The sequence below is a fragment of the Melozone crissalis genome, unplaced genomic scaffold (genome assembly GCF_028551555.1).
Source record: "Melozone crissalis strain CALT ecotype California unplaced genomic scaffold, PUWL_Pcris_2 ptg000019l_1, whole genome shotgun sequence".
Classification (NCBI taxonomy): Eukaryota; Metazoa; Chordata; class Aves; order Passeriformes; family Passerellidae; genus Melozone; species Melozone crissalis.
The window spans coordinates 18,388,508-18,414,537 of NW_026535797.1; the positions used below are offsets into that span (position 1 = coordinate 18,388,508).

The 26,030-nt window shown below is 39.6% G+C and overlaps 2 protein-coding genes across 2 annotated transcripts in view; one reads left to right on the forward strand and one right to left on the reverse strand.

Moving 5' to 3' along the window:
- Window positions 1–5,389, forward strand: part of FRMPD2 (FERM and PDZ domain containing 2) — a 54,550-nt gene extending 49,161 nt beyond the window's left edge. The window contains exons 34-37 of the mRNA XM_054276552.1: window positions 1,704–1,794; window positions 2,319–2,653; window positions 4,363–4,425; window positions 5,238–5,389. Of these exons, the coding sequence (XP_054132527.1) occupies window positions 1,704–1,794; window positions 2,319–2,653; window positions 4,363–4,425; window positions 5,238–5,309 (561 nt within the window). The 3' untranslated portion in view covers window positions 5,310–5,389. The remainder of the gene's footprint in view (window positions 1–1,703; window positions 1,795–2,318; window positions 2,654–4,362; window positions 4,426–5,237) is intronic.
- The window catches only part of MAPK8 (mitogen-activated protein kinase 8), a 116,058-nt gene extending 101,544 nt beyond the window's left edge, over window positions 1–14,514 (reverse strand). The window contains exon 1 of the mRNA XM_054277224.1: window positions 14,357–14,514. The gene's annotated coding sequence lies outside the window, so the exon portion shown is untranslated. The remainder of the gene's footprint in view (window positions 1–14,356) is intronic.
- Between the last annotated feature and the right edge of the window lie 11,516 nt (window positions 14,515–26,030).

Below are 26,030 nucleotides of genomic sequence, written 5' to 3' on the forward strand. Positions count from 1 at the left end.
ACTTTGATCACTTCTTAAGATTTAAAAGTTCAGCAAAGCTAAGAAAGTGGCTTTCCATACAATGCATACTGTATGGGAGTTCAGTTTGTATATCTTTACTGCATCCTTTTTCTCTGACAATTATTCCTGCCAAAATGGGGTTTCTACTCTGCTGTTTGGGTGGTAGTACAGTATTTGCATCTCTATTTCCATGCATATCAGTCTTACTACGTTCCCTGTTCAAAGATACTGCCCATGTAGAAGGAAAATAAAAAATGTGACATTCACAATGTACATTAGGAATCACTCTTTCCTAGACTGACTTCTTATTACCCCCTCAGCTCTGCTGAAACTCTGCTGAACATCTACCTAAGAACCATTCTAGGGGCTGCACCTAAGCAAGAAATCCATGCTGCTAAGGATTCACTAAAGTAGAAACAGTTGAAAGGAAAATGTTCCACTCAAAGGAACACCCCAGTTATCCATGTAACTCATTGCCACAAGATGCTGTTATGATCAGGAACTTTGTAATAAAATTACAAAGAAAAAGCAATGTACCTCCACAGATAATGAAAACACATAATTACATCTGATTGCATATAAATAATGAAAAAAATGTAAAATTAGGAAGGCTTGTAAAATCTCTTGTTTCAGAACATTAACAGAATATGAAGTTATCATCAAATTCCCAAAGAACAGATTATTTCATTATTCTTCAAGATATTTTCCTTTAAAGGACATTTTCATTACCAGTACAATGGATTGCTGCCACTTTTCCATAGTAATTGCAATGTTATCAGTTTCTTTCACTTGCCTTTATATCTCTGACTTTCTGGGTACAAAATCCCACAGGCTGAAGTGTATAGGATTTGCTGACATTCCCTAAAGGCTCAAGGGCATGTATTAATTTTCATTCATTACATTCCATTACTGATGTGGGTGTAGCTTACTATGAGCTCAGTCACACATCTGCACAGAAAACATAAAGATCTATAAGTAAAGTGCTGGTTACCAAAGGCAGTGGATATTTTATCTGAGTAAAAGCCGTAGGAACTGATGCAAGTGTTCAAGAACTGTCGTATGTATTTCAGTTCTTATAAATGTCTAGTGGCAGAATGTGATGACTGAGCATTGTGCAACGCACAGAAAATAGGTAGAATAATAACAAAAACATTGAGGTAACACAAAAATTTAATGAAATGAACTTGCACATTCCTGCTTCTGACTACCCTGCATTCAATTCCCCTAAATTTGCTGTGAAGTTCTTCATGACTGTATGATTTGCACTTAATATCATTGGTGCTGTTCTCTATATTTATCACTTACTCCATCACTGAAAAGTATTCAGTCATTTTTGCACTGTTCATAGTGCAATAGTTACTGCTTGTGTTATCAATCATAAATGCTGACATTTGACCAACGCAGTATTCCAAACATCTATAATACAGCAATATACAAAAGGGACTTGTAATGATGGGATCTGAGGATGAGGGTTGGAAATATCACTTGAAAATGCAGAAATATTGTGCAGGGAAGAGAAAATACAAAGCAAATTGAATTTTTTGCCTAGAAGTTTAGAGAATGATGTACTGATTCTCTTCTGTAAGAAGTCTATTTGCCAGCCTTGGGTTATATACATCAGTAAAGTTTGTTCACACTGACACTGTAAAAGCTGTCTGTTGAGGATGTGAACAATATAGATTGACTATTTCTTTTTGATCTAGGCTTTAGAACATGTGAAGCCAATAGATGACTGCAGAACTGGCAAAGCACCAGAAAACCAGAATAAAAACAGATACCGAGATATCCTTCCATGTAAGTATGCACAGAAATGAGAACATACATTTGGTGAACAAAAGTCATCAAAGGAACACAAAAAAAATTTCTGGACCCTTGATGTCTTCCTAAACTGCAGCAACAGGACAACACATGCAAAAATGTGTAGCATCTCTATCTTCAGTGATGCAGTATATATATTCTTAGAGGTTCTTCTCCTTTATAACACCAATATCCAGTGACAACATTCCTATGCAATACATGAGAAGCAGCACTGGGTACACTATGTTGGAACACTGGAAAACAATTCTATAGTAATTAGAAGGCTTTCCACAGTGTTACACAAGTACCTCAAGAGAAATAAAGCTGCAATGAACCATACAATTTATCTGTGGGAATTCCTACTTGCAATGGTTAATATTAGTGCTACTAGTCAAATGTGTTCTAAAATCCAGAGGGATACTTTTTGGAGAGACTGAGGTTTCTTCTTTCCTGAGTTCTGGAGATGGTAGAACTCTGTTTCAGTTCCACAACTGAAATAGCATCTTTCTGTTTCTGTACAGATGATAAGACACGAGTTCCTCTGGGAGAAAAGAATGGCTACATTAATGCAAGTTACATTAGAATGAATGTTGGAGAAGAGGAACACTTTTATATTATAACGCAAGGGCCTCTTCCATCCACTATGGCTGATTTCTGGCAAATGGTCTGGGAGAGTGAATCAGATGTGATTGCCATGATGACAAAAGAAGTGGAGCTAGGGCAAGTCAAATGCCATCGATACTGGCCTGAATCTCCCTATAACTCTAAAGAACTGGCTAATTTCTATCTCAGGCTACACAATTACCAGCCTCTGGAATACTTCATAATTAGAAAAATAGAAATTATCAGCAAGCAGGTAAGTTGATTTAATACTTTCATATATGATGAAATTGATTACATAGTTTACGTGAGTAGATACAAGTAGTATTGTCTGCTTCTTCTATAATATGTGCCCAGTATTTTTGGGGGATGTAAAAATCTGAATAACAGGCATGAAATTAGGATTAATGAGGTGCTTTCTTCTTGCTTATTGCATAAGCAATGGATATAATATTGCATATGTTTGGACAAGGACTTCCAAAAATGAGACCTCTAATAGTCACAGAACTGGTGTGTTCAGTGTTTTGCAGAATTGTTTACTGTTCTCATCAAATCAGATCCCCACCAGAGTGGATTCATATTTGTAATGGTGGTTAAATGGAAAGGGGGAGAAGGTGGCTTTCATCCTAGAATTTAGGACAAATGATACATTTTTGTTCATGAAAATACACAAACACACATGAAACTACAAATCTAGCAGCAATTTGTTAGAAACTTAACAAATACAGAATCCAGGTGGAAGAACACGGAAAACAGGGCAGGTATAAGTCCATCATTCTTGCCTCAATATTAAGCAAAGCTTTGCAAAAATTTCTGCAGGACATATTATCTAGTGGCATAATTAAAACATCTGTGCCAGACAAAACTTGGTGCCTTTTCCATCAAGATAACAATTTGAGGAAATGCACCTTATGTCACTGAGTGTGAAGCATTGTAAAGCATTTGATAGGAGTCTTCCTGAAAGACTCTTAAAATGGCAAGATAGAACACCACATGTGATTGTTTCAATGAACATGCTAAGTTTGCTATGTTTGTACTAAATCAGTAGCAAACTACTACAGAAAGCCACAGGTCTACTTCAGCAGAAATCCATATTTACATTCAAATTCATCTGATAGTAAAAATCCAGGTAGTTAGCATTCAGATTTTAACATGGCTTTGTGAACTGGCAACAAGAAGCTTTGACCCAGGAAGATTTAGTTAATATTACCAATAAATGACGTAACTACATTCTTTCAAGGCAACTGAATAACTTAAGCATCTCATCAGTCATATGAAGTAAATTTCCTAGGCCTGTGTTCCTGAGTGCATTTCTTGAAATCTAAAGAAACATTAATAGAGCCAAGTATGAAAAGCTAAAGAACTGAAGAGTAAACAAACAATTTTAGGAATGAGGCTGTAGGAAAATTTTTAGTGGAATTCCTTGAAAATTGGTTTTGGGACTGATAATTCTTATCCTTTCTGGTCTCTCTTTTCCAGACAGAAGAAAAGCGCATTATAAGTCATTTGCAATTTACCACTTGGCCAGACCACAATACTTCCAAACTGGCTGAGCAGCTTGTAAAATTTATTTGTTACATGAGAAAAGCTCACAGGAGAGGACCTATTATTGCTCACTGCAGCACTGGCATTGGAAGAAGTGGAGTTTTGCTGTGTGTTGAAATTCTTCTCAGCCATATAGAAAAAGATTTATGTGTAAGTATCAAACAGGTCATTGTTAAGTATTACAAACATGGTAGGGATGTCAATGGCATGGTGGGAACGTCTTAGAACAGAATAAATCCTCTAAGAATTCACCCTAACAAAACAGAATAAATCCAGCTTTCATTGTTTTAAACCACAAAGATAGTAACTACAAATATACTGTTTCTAAAAGAGCTGTCACAGCTTCCCCATCTGAATATGCTTAAATCTTTCTTTCTAACTTGCACATCAACCAAAGTAAAAACAATTCTCTTCTGACAGTTCAACATCAAGCAGATAGTGAGAGATTTGCGAGATCAGCGTTTTGGCATGATCCAAACTAAGGTAAGTTGTAAATATGCAATTAGATCATTGTTTTTTAAAAAGCCTCAATCCGTGGTACAGCTCCATATGCTATGACAAAGCTGGGGCTTAAAATATCATTTTAGTGTTCTCATTGAGGAAAATAACAGCCCTCTAGGCAAGGGGTGTCTAGTTTTAAATATGAAAGTCTGTCCCTTACTGAATAAGTGAAATAAAAGTAAAACAGCAATATAAGACAAATACAACACACCCCCTTTCTTTTTCTAAAACAAGAAGAAAAGCAAGTATCACAGAAACAGGGATTTACTATAAACCCTACCCTGCAAAATTATACACTTTAGTTGAATTCTTGCTATTGATGAGTTATCATCACCAAGTAAACTCTTTTATCCTGAGCTAAACCCACTCCTGAAAAGATTTTTCACTCAAAAAAAGAAAAGATGCTGCTAACTCACCTTAGAGGAAACAGCTGGTGAGAACAAAAACAAGAGAAGACTCAAGTTCTTCCTATAGGCAAATATTTTAGCACACGCTTTGATAGATTTTTCTTCAGGGTAATGACTGAGCATGAGACTAAAATTAAGCAAATATATAACCTTCACTATCCTTAATGAGAGCTGAGTACATGCTTAAACTACAGAGTTCCTGTACTTTTACCAGTGATGGAACAAAATCAATAAGGATTCTCTGAAATATGTACATTTTGTATCCATATGATATAGATGTGATATTATATAACGTTTAAACATATAACTTCAGCTAGTCCATCCTTCTTTGTCTAGAATTTATGTTGAATGTAAGCAGGTGTTTCACAGTGGTGTCTCCCCACACAGGATGAGTATTTATTCTGTTACGAAGTTGTGCTGGAAGTCCTTCAGATCCTGCGAGCCATGGATTCCTACTAAGTATGATTCCTACAGTACGACTCTTCCTGTTGCTATTCCACTGGACTCCAGGGACTGCTCTGCAACTACTTGAAAGAGATGTCATGCCAGCACAGACAAGTGTTATATTATATGCTTTTTTAGATTACAAAGTAATTTAAAAACCTTGCTTAACATGTCCTGTGCAAGTCATTTATTTCTTGGCTCAAAGTATGCAGAAACAGCCAGCCAGCACTGCAACACTGCTGTGTCAAACTGCTATGGCCAATTTTTGCATTCTGTGTAATAACATATTCATTGTTAGGGACATGTGTTGGGACTGTAGCAAGGATGTAGCAGCCTGTGGAATTAGCTTTAGTATCCAGAGGGCAACTATAAAGATCTAAGATTCTGTTGGTGTTAGGGTAAGATTAGTTGTCCCTCATCTATTGTTGTGCACTGTTTGCTTCTGGACTGCGAATCAGTGTTTACTCCACCAGTTATGCTTTTGCATGGAAGGACTCAGTTTGGTGACCTTTGGTTGCTTGAACAATGTAGGACCATTTCCAGCCCATGAGTTTATGCCACTATCACCAGACATCTTTAATCAAGAAATTGACATAAAAAATAGGATGCCTTTAAACCCTGGTCCTCTTCAAAGGAAGAGCATTCTAATAATTGGATGGAATATTAATTTTTTCCAGCAATATGAACAGATGTAGATAGCACCAATATTTTCATTCCACATCCATAGAAAAAGAAATGCAATTCTAAGCCCAGTGGAACAACTGTGTGTGCGTTGTGGTACACACAAACATTTCATCTTTCCCTAATCCTTTACATTGATTAACTATCTTCTCATTCTTACCTAGGATCTGAAATATGGGATGTCCTGGTGGTTTCAGCTGGGGCTGAATCAGATCTTTAAATTAAAGAACTCTCTGTACAGTTAATTTTTCTTGTAAAAGTGTTTCTGTTCGTGTGGGTGGATTTGAACAGAAATCTGCTGTTCAAGGTGTAAGACTGCATTTTTTTCCCATTTGTTGTACTACTAAGTCCTTATCTAGAAGGTGACATATGGAAGTGATTAGATATGCATTAGAAGATATGCATTATTAGATATATTTACAAGGAATGCCTATTATTAGATATGCATTTCTTGTAAACATAGGAAACTGAAAAAATCTAACTAAATTGTATATATTTTTAAAACTTGGTTTCTGCAAAAGAGAAAAGATTATGAGGCAGTGGGTATAAAACTGCAGTTGAAGCAAGAAAATAAAATAACTATTTATTTTATTACCTATTATGAATTAGAGGTTTATAATTCAGAAAGAATGGGGTATCAAATAAAAATTTAAAGCATGGCTTTTAGAAAAAGCCACTGTAATACAATTATAATTAAGGACAAGGCCCATTTTTTCTTTCTGCTCTCCAATAGTCTGAAGGCAGTCTCCAATATAGAAATGCAATTATGTGAGTCAGATGCTAATTTCAAACTTTATTAAAAGTTCCAGAGCAATGCTAAATAAATTCAGGAATAACCCTAGATTTATATTGATATAAACATATAAAGAACTCAATGTTTTGTCTTAAATTCATTGAATTTGGTCCTTCCTTGAAGCATTACTCTCCATGTATTCTGCATTTATTATCTCTGTGTTGCATACGAAGGTTTGTTCACACAATTTTGTCAATTTTCAACAGCCAATTTTTTTCTCATAACTTTTTTACCTTCATTTGGTATTTGGCCTTTCACTTTAATTACTTCATTTTGATAGGCAATCAATGCATTACACTGTAATGAATACACAATTCATCTTTTGTACCACAATAATTTAATAAGCTTCCTAGTAAAAATATTCCTGTATTTTATGCAAAGGTGGGTTTTTTTCTGTGGCTTAGAACAAGTATTCTGGACTTAGAAGACAATCCTCAAAGGTCATTATTTGTACATCATCTTTGCAGCTGTTTGACAGATGTGCTTGCTGTTTGACATAAGTTTTTCCTGTTTTACAGAGATATTAAAAAGATTTATTAAAACAATCTGCTTAATTTCAATTTCTTTTTATAAAAAAAGCAGCTGCAATACCTAACTATTAACCAATTTGAGCTCTAGAGAAAATATTTTATTCATGAGGGCTTGTCTGTAAACTTCCTCCAAAGGCAGATTTTGTGATGATGTATAGTGGAATGTGGCCACATCCAGCAGCTGATAAGCATTTCCCCACACACACAGCACAACTGAGTGTCCCACCTCTGAGTTCTTTATTCATGCACACCTCCCTGGAGATTGAGGCTCACTGATTTGCATTCATTTGGAACAAAAGATTACCCACTCTTTACAGAGATCACACTGCTTGACCAGTCAGGATACACTGAAAAGAAAGGAAAACCTACTGTCTCATTTCATTCATAGGCAAGTGAGGCAGTGGTTGGTGATTTGTCCAAGGTTTACAGAGTTTTGGAAAACTTGGGAACTAAACACAGATGATAAAACCTCTCATTCTTTGCCTACACACAAAGCTATCTTTCCTCCGTCAGAAAAGAGGATCATACTGCTGTGGATGATTTCTGACGAGATATTATTTAGCACATGAAGTGCTCTGACTGGAATTTTGCACACACTCAAATGTGCAGGAGATGTGTTATGGCAGAGAACCTCAGTCTGTGCCAATGGTCACCCTTCTTACTTCAGAAGTGGTATTGAGATCACCCTTTGTGCTCTAACACCTGGTTGCCAATCAGGACAAACTGCAGTGCAAATGTGAACAAAAAGAGCACGTTTATTGAAGACAGTGCCTGCCATAACAAGCACACCAAAGAAGTAAATATATGCTAGTCCTCAGATTCGTACTGTAACTCAAAACCTTGTCAGTCATACTTTGTTTTCAGCCAGTACCTCTGTCCACAGAACAGGACAACTTGTAATCATATTTTGGAGAAGTTTTACCAGCACTGAGTCTGCTGTTAAGCTTTTTTATAGCTACCATTTTATCTCAATTTAAAAGCAAGTACAGCAAGAACAACCACTGCATAGCTGCAAGGTTACAAAATCATGTGTGTAGGGGAAAACAAATGTCCACATTTTTCTATTAACACTTTCATTGAGTTCCATGGACCCAGAACTGCTTCATGCTGATGTCTCTGTGTACTCTAGTACCCCATCTGCAATGGAAAAAGATACCTGAAAATACCCACACCTGACAAAATGGGTGTTACTGTCTACAGGAGCATTGTCAGGTATAAATAATCGACTTGTCCTAATATAATCATGTTTCCTTTAAAATTTCTTAGAAAGCCTGAGCGACCAGCCAGTAATTTTTTTCTGCCTTTTCAGCTGAAGTTTATGGCCTCACTGACCAACAGGCCCTTCTGTGTCAGAACTAATACAGCAACTGCAGAGGGTCCGTCCTGAAAAAGAGCAGCAGTCGCTGCCATCTAGGGGGCACATCGCGACAGCGACAGGGCGAACTGCAGCCGGTCGCTCCTGCCCTGGGCACAGACCCACTCCGTGTCGCTCAGCTGCAGAGCAAACACAGCCAGATAAATCTAACAGGGGGCTTGCAGGCAGATTCCAATTGCTAACTGAAATTATGCCACTGCGACTTCTTGCCTATACCTACAAGTGCAGCTAGGGGCTCTCACGGGAACATTCTTTCTATTGGATAACAGAAATACCGAATGGAATTATTTTCTCAGGAAAAAATAAAAATCATTCAAATGACTAAAATGGGGCACCCCTTCCACAGACAGGGTCTGCACAGTGTGTTGCACCCACACTGGATGCTTGCTTGCTGCAGCACAAATCAGAGTTCCCAACATCTGAAGAAATGTAAATTTATCTATACTATTCTCTCTTCCTTTAAAGTGTTAGCATTATTAAATAGTACTTTGCATAATCTCAGTGTCTTAATTATTGGAATTACACAGGAGCAGCAACTCCAGCTTCAAGACACTCAGTTACTCGTGAAGGATAATGGTACTTCTCACAGCTTAAATCTCAAAGCTGGACACATCATGAAGACTGCCTGCCTACTGCTTGCAAAGTTGACTAAATATTATTGTAATTGAGCTCTTTACACAGAAAAGAGAGCTCACCCTTGCAGGCTAAGCAGACAGAGTTAGAGTCCACTATTAGATGAATCTTTTAAATGTCCAGTAATGTGTGTGATGGAAAGGCACAGCACTTATAAGATATGTGTAACCCTGAAGAGCGGTTTGCACATAATCTTGCATGGGTGTAGTTTTGTAGGGTTAGAATTAAGCTTGTGAAACTAGAAAAGTATTCTGTCTTGTCATACTGATATATGAGAATATATCACTTACTTTGTGCACATCAGGAATAATAGAACCTCATACTTCATTCATGCTTCTCCAGGCCCAACAGCATGGAAAAACTAGCACTGGATCCGAGAACCACAACTCAGAACAGCTGAGACGGGAAGGAAGCTCTGGAAACTGTCCAGTGTAAACCCTCCAACTCCCAGCAGTGTCACCTCGAGCTCAGGACTCTATTCACGTGGGTTTTGGGTATCTCCAGGATGGACACTCCTTGACACCTCTAGGCAACCTGTTCTGCTATTTGGCCATCTTCAGTGTAAAAAAGGTTTTTTCTGACGTTTAAAGGAAATTTCCTGGGTTTTAGTTTGTGTCCATAGCATCTTGTCCTGTCTTTGGATACCACTAGGAGAAATCTATTTCTGCTTATATATCTCTTTACTCCCCACCATTTAGGAATTTGTACATATTAGTAAGATCCCCCTGAGCATTCTCTTCCCCATGCTCAACAGCCCAAATTCTCTCAGCTTCTCCTTACACAACAGACGTTTCTTAATTACAATTACTTAATCATCACACTGGCCTTAATATGCAAGTACTGGTTTAGAGAGATTATAAGATTCCATCCAACAGCTACATCCAACAGCCTACTGAAATTAGGAGGTAGAGTTTTTGGTGCCTATTGACAAGCTATAGCTGCAGTTTTAATACCACTTAAGGACCGATCAAGGCCTGAGGAAACAATTCAGGAGATTAAGAAAAGATGCAGAGTATGGAGCCTGATGTCAGTCTGAAACATCTGCCAGCAATCATCTCTACCTTTTTACATAGTCTTAACAGTTCAGTGTCCTCCCATATGAAGTAGGTGGCTATTCAGAATTCATTGCCTTTTCTGCACAGCACCAGTTACACATTCACGCCTGAGGGACAGTGAACTTTTTGCAATCCTGTTCTGAATTATACAGCTATTTAGCTTTCTCATTAAACCATTCAAAAGCAAAACCCCAAAAAGCAGTTAAAATGCCTGAGAGCAGTACACCCCCAACCAGGCGACAGACACAATGGGGACTATACAGTAGCTGTCCAGCACCCCAGCTCATTACACAACCTAGCAATTAACTGAGGTTGCCTGTGCTCCCTCCCCTCCCTGCATTTGTTCTCTTGAGAGATGACAATCCCTTCTTCTCCTTCCTGTTCAACACTCTTGGAAAGACATGCCAATGACTGTAGGCTTTCCTTTCCCATCACACTGCTGTAAAAAGCTCCTAACTACTTCCATTACCACTTCCTTCATGGCCGAAGCAGATTTATTCCAGGCAAGGCACCAGCTGCAGTACCCTTGGCTCATTCAGCACACCTACCAATAGTTCCCAAGGCAGAAACAACATGCTGTGAGTTTGCTTAATGCCAGCACCTTTGGATAAGTGACAAGGACACTACGAGAAATAATGAACATTAGGGAAATGTAGCTATAGCAACACAAGTATTCACAAAGCAAATCCCCACCATGAGCACAAGGAAACTGCTGTTATTGTATTTGTAAAAGTGCTGATAAAGCAGGAGCTTGGGCTATAATATCGGGAGAAGGCATGCCTGGCCTGCAGTCTTGCCACAGATGGTAACACATGCAAAAGCACCCCTACAGCAGACAGAAACTTAGCTCACACACTTTCAGAAATGCTGGATGAAACAACAGATCCAAATTTGAGCCTTTGTAAGAAAATCCCAAACTCTCTCCAGCTCTTTATTTTCCTGCTCCAGATTTTACTGCAGGTTTAGCACCATGTCATCAAAGGAACCATCCTGATGACACTGTCATGCTGATCAGGAAGCTGCCATTGTTCCAGAAGCAGGAACCGAACCTTGGTCTCTCATTAACCTATGCTGCTTCCACCCTTTTTTATCCACTTAAAGCAGGCAAAACTTGTAGTTGAGTCTTCAACAGGAACACAGACATTGCTTTCTGACTTCTTTTTTTAATCGTAAGATGGAACAACTGAATTACTCTAAAGGAATTTTGATTTTCACTTGATATAAGAAATAAAAAGTTAGTTTATTTAACTTGGAATAGCACTACACATATTCCTCCAGAACTCCTGGGTTCCTTTCTTCATCATATCTATAATTCACTTCAAGAAAAGTTCCTTAACAGTATCATGCCTCATTTTCTTTGTCTACTGCTCTGCTGTCTTAAAGAAGATGCATGAGGCACAGGTAATGCTTGGGAAGAGTTGAGAGAGTACTCAAGTAGAAGACAATACAATACATGAAATATTCTTCGTGCTTGCGCTTTTCAGTTACCACACACTCCCCTTCACCTCTGTGAGTGAGTTAGGACACACGTAGCATATATCTATCTCTATTATTAGGAAATTACACTGAATCATTAAGTGGAAAAATTCACTAAGGGAAAGAGTAGGATTCTGCTCAGGTATTATTTGAAAAAGGAGTAGGAACAAAGTGTTATTTGACAGCTAGAAATTCTGCTAGTATTACTTACTTGAGTCACTTAGCATGGACTCAACATCATTACTTTCGCTTGACAGCAATTTTAGATCAAAAGACCTAAAACTCTATGGGATCTCTGTTCCCATAGACAGAATCCACACAAAGCCTGGAATGCCAACAGCCTGGGATGACCACACCTCTCAGCTCAACACAAATACCCAACTCCTTCAGAGTAACATTGCTCTAGGCAAAAGCATCCATCTCCTTCCTTCCAGAGCACTCCATGCCAGCCCCTGCTGAGATTTTCAATGACACAGAGATTTCTCCACCTACTCCTTCTCTCAACAACATTCACTTAGATCCCTGGCTAAAAGCTGGGTGGCTGCTGGGTTATGCTCCTCTGCTAGACTTGGTCAGTGGCCCAAAAGGTTCAATTATCCCAAGAGTCCTCCTGGGATTTACATAATGCTCCTTTGAGGTCTATCAAAGCATCTGATGAAACTCAGTTACTTCCTTGGAGTTCTGAGAAGAACACAGATTAAACTGGGAACACAAACATCAAGTTAGCATGTTAAAAATATCCAATGAATAAAATATCCTTTTCATTTTCCTTTATCAACAGTTCTCCCCTCTTATTAGTTCCATTAATAGGGCAAAAGGTTGACACACCTCACTTCTGGCTGTGCATCCTGACTCTGAGATTTTGTAAAGTCCTTGAGGAATTCAAATTACAGTTAGGCTACCTCCAGATGGTCAGGACTTCACTGATCAATGGCCCATAGCCAGCTGAAGTGATTACAGCCTTGGGCAGGAAAGTATTGTTATCAAAGTTGCTGCTTTCTGTAGCTTCAGCCCAACTTGCCTCAAAATCATTACACAGCACAGATGGGGATAATGTGCCCATTATTCCCATGTCTATATGCTCACAGAGGAGCTATGTCCTCTCTGTAGCTTTACACATGTTCAGTTCCCTTCACAGTTTCCCTCCCAAATGCCAGCACTTCTCTTCCTGTCTGGCTGTTCTTTGAGCACTGATTGGGATGTGAGTGATCTGCTTTTAACTCTCACTTACTTCTATAACACTGAGAGCACCAAGTCTGTTATATTGCTATTGTCTTCATCTCTGGGAGAGGTAGAACATACTTTCTCCAAATTCATCCCATGTCACGAGCACACACAAAGTGCACCAGTACGTGAGAAAGCTGGCAAGATTGGGAAGGGCATCTGCATTAGTGTGGATGCATTTACCTGCCATGGGAGCAGGCTGATAATGGATACAGATTGCCAACAAATTATGCAGGAAATGGGGCTAGCTGGGAGAATTTTCACCTTCCATCCTTCTTTAACATTTTGTGGTAATGTTCTTTCTTCCTTTTTTCCTCACCTTCTGCCAAATGACAGAATAATCTACACTAAAATCAGATATCAAGACAGAGTAAGGTATGTGTTTGCATGTGAGTGCATGTATGTCACCCTGCTTTCTACAGAACAGAATCAAAAATATTCAACCAAGTGTCCTTCTACAGCTAGTAGAGACTTTGTAACTGTGGATTTTACCTTCATTCTTGTCTGGGCAGGAGAATCTTTCTGATCCAAAAAAACATATGTGTACAGCATAGTGTTGAACAAGGCTTTCTGTGCATGGACTTAACAGCTTACCACTATTCCATGAACTCCTCATTGTCAGCATACCTGCATCCAGCTCCAGTGCTGGCCAGGGAAGCTGAAATAATGGTCTCACCCAACCCTAAACTCCAAAGATTCCATGTAGCCTACCACGTTAAAGGCCTAAGGTCTACCCAGCTAGTTGTAGGTTTGTGCCCTGTGCTCACTATGCCTGTGCAAGCAGCCCCTCACCAGACCAGCTTTCAGCAAGGGCCCCTCTGTGTGCAGCTCTGTGCTTGCAGAGTCCTGGCAGCATGGGTGCTGGCAATGGTCTGTCAGAGGGGGAAATCTCCCAGTGAGAATGTGTGTGATGGACCCACTGGAGTGAATTAGGTCACCTCGTGCTGTCAGAAACAATAGGGACAGAGCTCATACAAGGGCAAGCAGCCTCATATATGAAGGTCTGTGGAAAACTGGTTCTGCTAAAAAAGGTTATCAGCAGTGATACTACACAGCAGGACATCACTGCAGACATGAACTGGCATGTGAAGAGAGGCAGAGGTCTGAGCAGCTCAAGGCACACAAGCAGAATCCTCAGATTAAAAAAAATTTATCTTGAGCAGCTAAGAGAGCATCTGCTTTGGACTTGATAGGTTGAAAATCATCCCTGCTTTGTCCTCTAACCTAACTCTTTCTTACCAAAGAATGAAAATATAAAGAAGCTGCAGTTACAGGCTGCAATTTTTTAAACTTACCAGTGGCTTTAAGGTTTTCAGCATCCTTCAATGCTCATCCACATTCCAGATTCTCAGTTGCAGCTAGATCTATGGTGTAGCCTTCATAATTGCTTCTGAAAACTTCGACCATCATTTTACTGATTCCCTCCTAAATTCATTCTTTTCCATTACAAATCCTAAAAAGGGAGGAAGAAGAAAAGGAGGTTGATTAATAACCAATTGATTCAGACTTTTGTCTCTTTATCAAATACCCCACAAAACCTCTGGCAAAAGCAGGGAATGCTCTGTTTGAGCCTTTGCAGGAAATGTCTTCCTGCAAAAGCAAGGGACATACTGTTCCAATATCTAAGACACTCAGTGAAAATCTTGCTGGTTATTATTTGCTTCATCATGTGAAGGAAGCTGCAGAAATGCTGTACACAGCTAGATCCAAAAAGTGCACTTGCAAAAATGAGAGGAAAGGCAATAGTGCTTATGTTTATAGGATTTGAAAGAGGCAGAAAAAAAGGGAAAATCCATTCACAAACATATTCATGCAGATCAAATGGGATAATTATTTTGAACTTCATGCAATATCTCTCATCTTTCCTTACCAGAATTAGCTTTAACTTCACTACCTTTCCCTTCACTGAAGTTTTGTGTCCACTACCAGACCCCACCCCTCATCCTAACTCTGGACACATATATCTAATTGCTCACTAGTGGGATGCTGAACAAATCCACAACAGTACATTCCAGCTAAGGTACTATATGTGCTTTCTGCAAATTTAAACATGATGGAGACTGGTTATATCACGGGGGCCTAGAGTTGCATGCTGGGCATTTATGACCTGCATAATTTGGGTTTTATACTGATACTCTGACCAGACTGATAAAAAGATAGCATTTACATTCCTGCAAATTCCTTGTATTTCAGCTCTGTTATGTCCCACCAGCATTTCAAGCCCTTTGCTCTCTGAACTAGATAGCATTCAGAATGTATCATTATAACATCATGTTTAGTTTTTTTACTATTGTGTTTATGAGCATAATATAAATAATTTTTTTGCTTGTTTTTGGGAGGCTGTTTTTAAAATTTGTTTTTATAAATTATTATTTGCAGTCATCACAAAAAGGCTTGTGATCCTTCCAGCTCCCACCAGATGTCACCAAGCTCTCAAGGATCTCTGGAGTTAGGGCAGTAGAAGCCTCTTGCTTGAGTGCTAGTGCAGTGTCTTTCCCTTTTCAAGAGAACAGGGTAAGGAGCTGAGGACAGTCTTGTCTGGTCAGTGGATGAAATGCTGCTGAATTACCAGTGGGCCAAAGCTGTTATGATTTTACTGTCAGTGGATGAAACACAGCTGAATCACCAGTGGGCTAAATCTGCTATGATTTCACTGCTGTTGAACAGTTTTATCGGAAAGGAGTCAATCTCTTTTCACAAACTACCAGGGAATAACACCATCACAGCTCTGCTCTCTGGCTGACACACGTGTCAGAGCAGGAAGCATTACAATAACATGCACAAGAAGCAAGTTTGTGTTACTGCCTTCCAGGCTACACACTTAGGTGAAGTGGCCTGCTTGTGGCCTGCACAGGGAGTACTGAACTAACTGGGCACTGAAGCCAGCTTTCCATGCCCGTTTTGAAAAACATTTGCCAGTAAGCATTTTGATTTTTTAGGCAGTGGTTCTCTTCTGAGTTTTAGTGAGTGCTGAGCATTGTGGTCTCCTGCACAGTATAAATGCCTGAGGTCTCACTACTCAAATCTGCCTGTTCCCCTGGAATGAGCCAGCTTGCCAAGACGCTCTCCTCAATGCATCCCAATTGGCAGAATAGCACTCTCAAGGCTCTGCCATCAGAGGAAATATTCAGACTCAAAGAGATTAGACGCACAGACTAAGATGAATAGAAGTTGACAAATATCCAAGATGTATTTTTGAGAATGAAGAGGCTGAACTGAAAATGAATGGATTTTAATGAGAGAAGGAAAGGAAATTCACCATGAATTGCAGACATCTATTGTCCTGAAAGGACATTGTTCCACATGGCCCCAGAATAAACATGAAAGGAACACATTTCATGAGGTATTGTTGGGACTGGCTTGACTATGGCAGCTTGGGCTTGGATAGAACTTTTCATGGAGGGTTTCAAATAATTCCACTTCTGAGAGCATTATTTATGGGCCTTTTACAGACAAGTAAGTCTGAAGTACACATTGAGACAAAATTACTTGTCCTTACAGTGAACAGCTCCCAGAGCTGGGAAAGTGAATCCTGATCAGTATCAATGAACCTCTGCCCTAGGCCTTATTTCTGCAACCTTGCACATGGGGAAACTTGGCAGCTGGTTTTCTTACACCAGCTCTCACAAATGACATTGTACTGAAGCAGTTATTGTCCATAAGAACAGCAGAGCCTATTTATCCTTTGTAGCTGGGAATGGATTGGACATTGCTCCCTACAGAGTCCACAGCAGCCAAGAGCATGCAGATAAACACAGTTTGGGCACACTTGTTGGTGCCCTGATAGGCTGACAACAGTCTCAGGGTGATTCAGCTCAGGAGATAATCTCATTCCTGTGCAAGTCACCCTAGTTAGTCTGGTGTCCTGCCCACTGCAGCCATCAGTGTTATGTTCTCCTCCTGGTCCATCAAAATAGCTTCCAATCTAAACTGGAATACCCTCAGACCTAAGGTGTGAGTTGTCTCTAAGAACTGTGTATATCTTTTGAAAAGTTCATGACTGCAGATGGAACATGCACCAACTACTCACCACTTCATGATTCCATAGTCCCCATTCTTATTGCTGGGAAGCAGAGGTGAAATAAAATTCCAACCTGGGCTTTCTCTGCACTTTCTTTTTTCCTACATCAACTGAAGTGATCTATATAGTTCTTTCTTTTTTCCTACATCGACTGAAGTGATGTATATAGTTATCACAAACTCCTCTTCTTCTGGGAACTCTTCCCTCAGTTGGGACAATGACTAAAAACAATATCATTGTATTTCCAAAGCTTTCTTTTCTCACAGAATAGTAATTTCTCTTCCTGCCATAAACATCACACTTTGACAAGTACACAGAAACAAGCAACATTTAAAAGGCAAGGTAGGCATTGTTACACATTGTCATCTAGTACAGAATCAAATTACCCTTCTTTTCTCCCTCCCATCAGCGTCCATTGTCATGACATACTCTACTTACACACATGTGACTCTGGGATTAGAAGCACAAACCTCTGCCATTTACAGAGCATTGCTTTTCTCCTTCGCTACAGGCAGACATGATCACAACTGACACAATGCCTTTGCCCACACAACAGCCAGCCTTGTTCAGTTTGTGTGCAGCCCATGCTATTGAACGTTCACTGCTTCTGGTGCAGTGCAGCTACACAGTAATTCTAATAGCTGGCAGCTCTTTTGCAGTCAGATCCATGACCACAATGTTGCTATGAACTTGAAAGGCCATCTGAGCATTTTGCTTTTCATTTGTTTCGTAACTGATGGGAATTTTTCCACCTTTGATGCTATTGTAAGGAATTCAAGCCATAAAGCAGAAGGGTAGCAGGACTCTGGTCAGCTGAACGCTAACCAATTCCAATCTAAAAGGTCTGTATTTTACTTCTGACTCTTTTCTTGATCCATTTGCCTTCTCAATATTGTTCTATTTCTCATCTCTTAATTATAAATCATCATTATTCCCAATTAAGAAAAAAAAGAGATGAAGGGAAAAGAATGAAAAAAGAAAAGCAACAATGAATTTCAAAACGTATCTGAAAAGCCAAAACTTTTTTGGTTTCCTGAAATCTAGACAAAACTGTAGAAGCCCCCAGGAACAATTCCTGTTTCCAAGCACTTCAATAAGCAATTTGAGCCAAAAGATACTTTAATTCCTCATTAAAAAGAATTCCTTAAAGGTCAACTTATCTTGAATGGTTCTGATGTAATAAAGTATTAATAGAGAGAAATCAATTTCCAATATTACTGTCATATCATGCTGTCAGAAATAAGTGCACCTACCTACATGGCTCAGGTTTAGTTACCTTAGTCCTGCTGTAGAGAGGCAGCCCTACCTGTTGCCTGGCCCTACTGCAAAGCAGAATAGCACATGGCATCCCACACAGAAATATCTAGCTCCTCAGCTGCATCAAGGGTCCTATTTGCCTGTGTGTACTCCCTTGACAAAGAAAAGAGGCTCACAGCAGTTGATCACAGAAATCTCCTTGTAGTGAAGATTTGTGGTTTCTCCCAGTCATGTAGTCCCTTCAGGCTTAGTTGCATTCCAGTCTGGGTTTAAAAAATTGCTAATGGAAAATACTTCCACACCCAGTGGCTAATTACTTTCTCCCTCAGAAGTAAAATCTTGTGTTGGTTATGAATTCACTACTCTTAACTGTTAGTTTCAAGGGAGAGCAGAAAGGCCTAAAAGGGACAACGGAGATCCTGCAGTACCTATAGGATTGTTCTTATGGTTTTGCCTTCTAAACCTTACTTCTGAGTAATTGATAATTAGGATTTGTGTTGATTCATGTCTGCAAACCTAGAACATGAAAAATGTATTAGTGATATTCACTGAACTTTTTATAATTCCCTGTACCCCCTATAAGGTTCAGCATTGCTGACATCAAATGCTCAAAAATGAGAAAGGCCATTCTTCAAAAACTAGAGATTCATTTAAAAAAATAACTATTTATTTTTTTATTCAGTAGTGTTCCAACTGTTCAAAGTTATATGTTCAGATTTTCTTCCTCAGCCACAAGCATTTTTTATTTCATAAGCAGATGATTCCATGACCAAATTTTTCAAAAGGAAAATTTAAAAAAAAAAGGCAAAATAATTCTCTTTAAAGCACAAGACTTAGTGTTGCTGACAGTTCCTACACAGTTCCAAATGAAACTGCACACAGGCCACAAGTAGAAGTTTCTTGCTGGCACCCTAAAGTTCAGAGGCTATGCTTTCCTTCCTGCCCTATCACCACCAAAAAGGAAAAAGATATGAATATAAATACAAATGATTGTGTTCCTGGAAGGAAACGTATCAGGTTAAGCATGCAGGAAGGGAGCCTTGGTGTTCTCCAGAAGGTTCCTCAGTTTCCAATATGAGAGGCACCGGGTGTTGTACAAACTCCAATATCAACAAAGCAGTTGTGACCATCTAAAATGCACTATACAGTCTGGAAAGCCACATTCAGATCCACAGTTAGGGGCAATACACATTTAAGGAAACTACTCTGATCCTTCTGATTCCCTCACTGGATTCTGAGATATTTAAGAGCCAGAATCTTACGGACCTCATCTCTGTCCAGATTTTCGTTCAGCTGCCTCTTCTGACACAAGACAAATCATAATGAGCTCTAACAGCCTCTCAGTTGCCCATCTTGTCTGAAAGAAGGTCACTCCACCTGGGGCATCTGGCAAAGCTAGAAGTAGCAGCACAGTATTTTGAGTGTGAAAGGCAATGCTGAGAAATTGAATCATTTGGTTCCCAAGCACAGCTGGCTGCCTTCATGTCCCTGAGAGGACTAGGGCTTGGGGGAGAGGTATAAATTGCATGTTTCAAACTGTCCCTATTAACTAGACATTTCATTTAAATTGCACTTAGCACCTGCCTCCAATTACCTGACTCCAAGGCCCATGTGTGACAGAAGATGGAGCTCTGATTAAATCCATGCTTCGTACTAGTGAGCCATTAAGCCAAATCAAGGCTCACCGCTCCTTTGAAGGAGATCATTTGTCTTCATTAAAAGTGTCCATCCTTGATTGCCCTGACAGGCGCTTCTCCCTGAAAGATAATAAGGTCTGTTATTGTTGAGAGGTAAAATAATGTATTGCAGCCCTCTAGAGAGTGATTTGTATTTATTAGTGTTCTCACAAATTACTGTACCCTGATTAACCTGTGACAGGCCGCAGGGTGTGCTGCTCATCACGGCCATTCATGCTGGCCACTGTCTCTCCTGACATCACTAAGGGGCAACAGCACATAAGGAAGTGGCCTCCTGCCCTTCACTGATGCCTTAGCTCCATCAGGGAGTGATGGACAAAGCCTTAGCCAAGTTGTGAAAACCCAGCTAATCACATCTTTGATCAGGTCCTAATCTTTGGTCCAGATACAGAGGACTACACATACATCAGCATCTTTGATATGAATATAACTATAATGCTACACATGTGAACCAGTGTCTTATACTTCTCATCCACAGAGTTTCAAGTATTTTACAAAGGAGGTCCAACTTCAGTTATGAGGAAAGGGAAAACATGGGAATTCAAAACCTTCTCATGCTCATGTGAAAAGCCAGGGAAAAAAGCGCAGGCGCAGAATTCACATTTTCTGAACGACTAGCCATGCCATTTGGCACAGTGAAAACTGTACCAATCCTATCACACTGTTCTTTTGTGACAATCAAAATCAGACTAGAATCAGTGCTCTTCCACAACAACATCATAAGTAAACCTTTTCCAAAGGTCCTGTGCACAGCTGACAGGAAACATGCAGGAGGCTTAGAAGTAGTTAAATAGTTGCAATTCCTACTGCAGTAAGAGTGTTTGGTAGCTCATCTCTGGGTTCAGTCCTGAGTCTCTTTTGTCCACCCCCCCAGAAATTTAGAGCTTATAGTTTGATACAATAGCCAATTCTAGCTAAAATAAGCTTATTCCATTCCCCCCGGCCTTTAGGTAATTCTCATCAGACCATTAGCTGGGGTTCATTTTCTGTGAGAAAACAGTGTCAGATAAACACTTCATAGTGCCCAGGTCAGAAAATAGGAATGTGTCTGAAGATCTGCTCTCATCTGTGCCATCAAACTTCTGTTAGTTCAGCAGAATTCAAAAAGGGACATTTGAGTCAGTCCTCTACAAATGAAGGAGATACAGTGTGGGAAGAAGTTGAAAGAAAGCAGAATTTCAGAGCAAATTCAAAAGGGATTTTCCACTGAAGCTTCAGGGTATAGCCAGTTCCAGTAGCTTCTAGTATACCTCCAACTCAGAGAACTCTGGGGTCATATTACTCCCTAAATTCAAAACCAAACTGAGCTTTTGATACAGTGACAGAAAATGGATTTGCGCTGAGTGCTGTAAAGCAGAGACAGAAACTTCCCAAGCAGAAAGGTTCCAAAGGTTCCATGGCCTTGTTATGTTATGGAGGCAAGGGCTGTCAGGCCACTGCAGCCATGACCATGGAGCAAGCAGAGGCTGGCGCTCCCCAGAGGAGCAGAGCCAGCAGCACTGCAGAGCGTGCAAGAGCTCTGCTCATGCATGACACAGGTTCAGCACACCAGGCTCAGATGAGGCCATACTCTGCCACAGGATGTGAGAGCCAAGGAGAGACATTATGCCCTTCTGTAAAATAGTCTTTTGGTCTGTAATAGGAGAAAGCACTTGGTTGCCAAAACAATTTAGACTGCCTGCATAGCTGAGGGATGGCCAGGGAGAAGGTGCAGTAGCCTGGAGGCTGGTAAACTACTCTTGCAGATTGAAGCTCCCACTTTTTTCTAAACTTTGAATCTCTTGTTTTGGTAAATCTTCTCATTTCTTTAAATACACACTTAAACAGTCATTTGCTTAGAACTGATTTACTAGTGATATTAGCCAGACGAAGAAGCAGAGCATGTGACCCTAAAATTCCTCAAATGTCTCTTTAAAACTCTCTTCCATAAAGATCTATACAAAACACTGGGTAATGTTTAGACAGTTGAAATGCCTCCACACTTGTTTTAAGTATCCAACTGTCAGGCCACAAAGAGTCTGAGTTTGCTACAGCCATCCTTTCTGAGTATGGCTCTAATTCATTAAGCCTATCAGCTCAGAAGCCATTATTTTTATGATAAAATTCTCTGTCATATTGGCCACAGAAATAGCCAGCACTTTTTTTACTACAGGTATCCTTACTCGTTGCCTCTTCCTTTATACATCTTTCCCGGTGTTTCACTTTACTCATGCTTTGCAAGTGATATTTAGCTGTCACATAGAACTACTTGCAGCATTTCCACTGGAAGTTTCATTGTTATATACTGACTTCAACAAAGTAACAGTGAAAAGTACCCAGAAAACCTTTTTTTCTTAATTCCAACTTTTAAATAAATGAGGTTTGGACTTGAAAAATTGTATTAAGTTCATCCATCTTATACAGCACATACTCATCTCTAGGTGAACAGATATGTGAAATAATTTAAAAGCGCTGTATTATAAAGTATGTTTGTTGTTCTGCAGTGAAATTTTGTATAATTCTCTTTCCCTAAGAATTTTTGAAATTAAACATAAGTAATATCCAGAGAGATCTAGGCTGTTGAGCTCATGTCTATAATAAATCATGCATATGATTATTCTGCAGCTCTATTTATTAGCAGTAGAAGTGATAGGAAGGTATTTTATCTAAAAGTACACACTGAGAAGAACACAGACTTCACCTTCATACTGTATTTTACCTTGCCATGACAGCTCTTTGAGCCAAGACAGTCAAACAACTGAGAGGTCAGAAAGAAGAGAGCAAAGACTGACTGACTCACATGTGGCCTGTCAGTACCTTACTGAGAGCAAAACCTCTGCTCTCATAAGCAGCCTGGATTCCTCATCATTCCTCACAGGCAAGTAAAACCTGTCATCCCTCTTAATGTGTGGCTGAGAACTTTTCAGCCACTTATCAGAAGCTGGTTGATCTGGCAGAGTCATGTTTTATGGAATGTAATGTTCAGGTGGCTCTGATCATGCCTGTGCCATTGGAAATGGGGTCGTTCTGTGTATCCTGTGATTCTCTCTGCCCCACAGCATTTTGGATTTCTCTAGTCTGAGCCTGAAGACTTTAATTAGTCTATTACACCAATCCTCTGCCATTTCCTCACTGCCCAGGAATCCTTTGGTATCCTGTCCTGTTATCTCCAAGGCAAATATGAATAAGGGTCTCGATGATTGGATAAATAGTGCAGAAAACAGATGTGAGGGGCTGCAAAGTGTATACATTATGAATAGTATTGCAATAATATCTTTAATCCCTTAATGAGGGCACTTTGTCAGGGTAAGGGAAGATAGACAGACTGAGGGATTTTGCAGCTGTACACAGAAGCCTAAAGAATGCTCTTAAGCTAACAAACGTAACCAACATCACAACATGTTCTTACTTACTATCTTCATGAAAATTAATACTCCATGAAAATTGCACTCATTTGCACATGTTTTCAGAAATTCTGCTTTTATTTTCATGGAAGGACCCTCTTGCTTATTAATAAATTTATTGGCTTTAAGAACAGCAGAGAAGCAGAGAATGAGAGCTATAATCTGAATGACAGATGAGAATAGCTGAGACCTACACACCTTTGTTGGGCATTTTGGGCAAAACTTTTCATGATCTGCTTACAGAAGTTGCCCCAAACTGGCACAGTGCTGTGTGTGGAAAGTCCTCAAGTGCTGCCTACAGTTACATGGAAAAGTGTGCATGAACCCAGTAAGCAAGAAAGTACAGTCTAGGGAGCTGCTGGTCTGACACTGTTTTCCTTCCCAGAGCTCTGGGGGATGCCTGCTAATGCTGTAACACATCTAGGCCCTTCTGGGGGCAGGCCAGATTCCTGTCCATGATTAGAAATAGCATGCAAGAGGCTTGTCTTGTGGTATTCTGGCATTTCTGCCTCCAGACCCAGATGGAAACCAAACATGAAAGAACATCTTATTCCAATAGTTTAGACACTCCAAAGGTTTGGGTTATGTTTGGTACTAAAATTGTGGGATGAAAGCGGGCAGAGAGAAGAAGGATTGACACAAACAATTTTTCCCTGCTCCCATCTAGACTTGTGTTATGGAAAGATTTCTTTACTTAATCTTTCCTCTAAGATGTACACCTGACATGTCACAGAATTTAGCGCTACTGATATCTGTGGCTGTTAGTGCATACTCACTTATCCCTGCTGTTATATGACAAATCAGCACTTACACTCCCAACCTTACAGGCAGCAGCAGCCTAACACTAAACTAGGCATACTGCTGGATAGAAAATACAAAAAATGCTGGAATAAAGAAGTAAGAACAGCAAGGCAATATCACAATCCAGTATACTATCTATGCAATTGTTTGGAACAGTGGGGAAAAATGAAGTACTTAAAGTTTCTTAAACTCTCAGTGCAGTAATCTTTAGCCCTCTCCTTATAAGAGCAAAGGCCAGGCATGGAAAAGATGAGTTCTGTTTTCTCAGTGCATTGACCAGCATAAAGGATCTGACACAAGAAAAAGCTACCCAGAAAATAATGGTCGGTAAAGTTAAATACAATTTAAATACAAGAGTAAAAGAGAAGAAGCACAGCCAGTGTTTCCCTTTCAAGTGACAATCTGTTTTCTGCCTTGGCTTTTACAGCTTTGTGCCATTCCACTCTATGACACACTGCACCCTGCCAGTACTAACCTTAAGTGGAGAGCATAAAAATCGGGGAAGTATCAAAAAAAAGTTGTGCCTTTTTCTCTAGATCCTAACCAAACCATCTAAATCTAAATGTGTGAACAGAGTTCTAGTAGGGGGCATCCAGGCCATCAAAGCCAGTCCTCCCCAGCTGTAGACAACCAAGCAACAACTGAGCTGGCAGATATGTGGAGGCTCTTTAGCAAGATTCCCAAGACTTCCAGCATCTGGCTGGGCTGGAAAACCCCAGCCTGTGCTGCCAAACATTAACACACAGCTTCTGCTTCAGACTCCAGCTGGAGCTAGGGACTACAGAGACATCCATGAAAAAAATCACTGTTAACAAAAAGGGACCCTTTGAACCAAGCTTTTCCAAGCTGCCAAGATGAGCCACAGAAACCATTTGAACACTCAGTGGTTCAAGTAGAACAGAACTGGAAAGATGAGTCTGCATCCATTTGGGTAAAATGCAGGCAAGTGGAATATTACTATCTCATGGCCCTACGCAATAAGGCACTTATATCTTCTTAATATGAAAAATTTTCTGGAATCTCTGTTGTATGTATTATTCTGCCTGCTATCACGAAAATTTACTTGATTTCACTACGAAAATTGTCTTCACCCGCATTGAGACTTCATTCTAATGGGTGCTGTGCAGTCCCTGCCTTTTAAAATTAATCTGTAAAACATATCTGATTTTATGTATGTTTGCTCTGGAGATATATCCAACACTAAATATACCCCATATACCCTGCTCCAAACACTTACTAAGTTTATAATAAAATTATCTTCTACTTTCTTTAATTCTAAGAATGAATAAAACCAAAAGAGATGAAGGAAAAAAACCAGTAACATTTAATTCATATGTGATGAGGTGACTTCACTCAGCATAACCCTTCCAGTTGCTAAAAAGGATTTCCAGCTAGCAGTCTAAGTGACATTGCAACTATTCTTTTGTGAAAGTTTCAATTTCTCCATTTCCTATTATCATAGCAATACAATCTTCAGAAGTAAATTATTCTAAGTCTCAAACCTCTTAAGTTCAAACCAGATATTACAACCCTGCTTATATTCCATTAGCACTTCAGAGGACTCAAGTGAAGTTCCAAGTGTCCAGCGCTATCCAGATCAAAAAGAGAAACAAAAAAACAAAAGTCCAGCCATTTGTACCATGCTACATATAATGAGAAATAATGAACTTCGAAGGGTTTTCCACATTTTATACAGACAGTGGCTGCTTTGAATAGTGCCTGATCAAATATTATTAAACCTCAGATTTTGGTGGGGTTTTGCTGTGCTGGATCCATACACCATGAGAATCCAAAGTAATTGTAAAAAGTT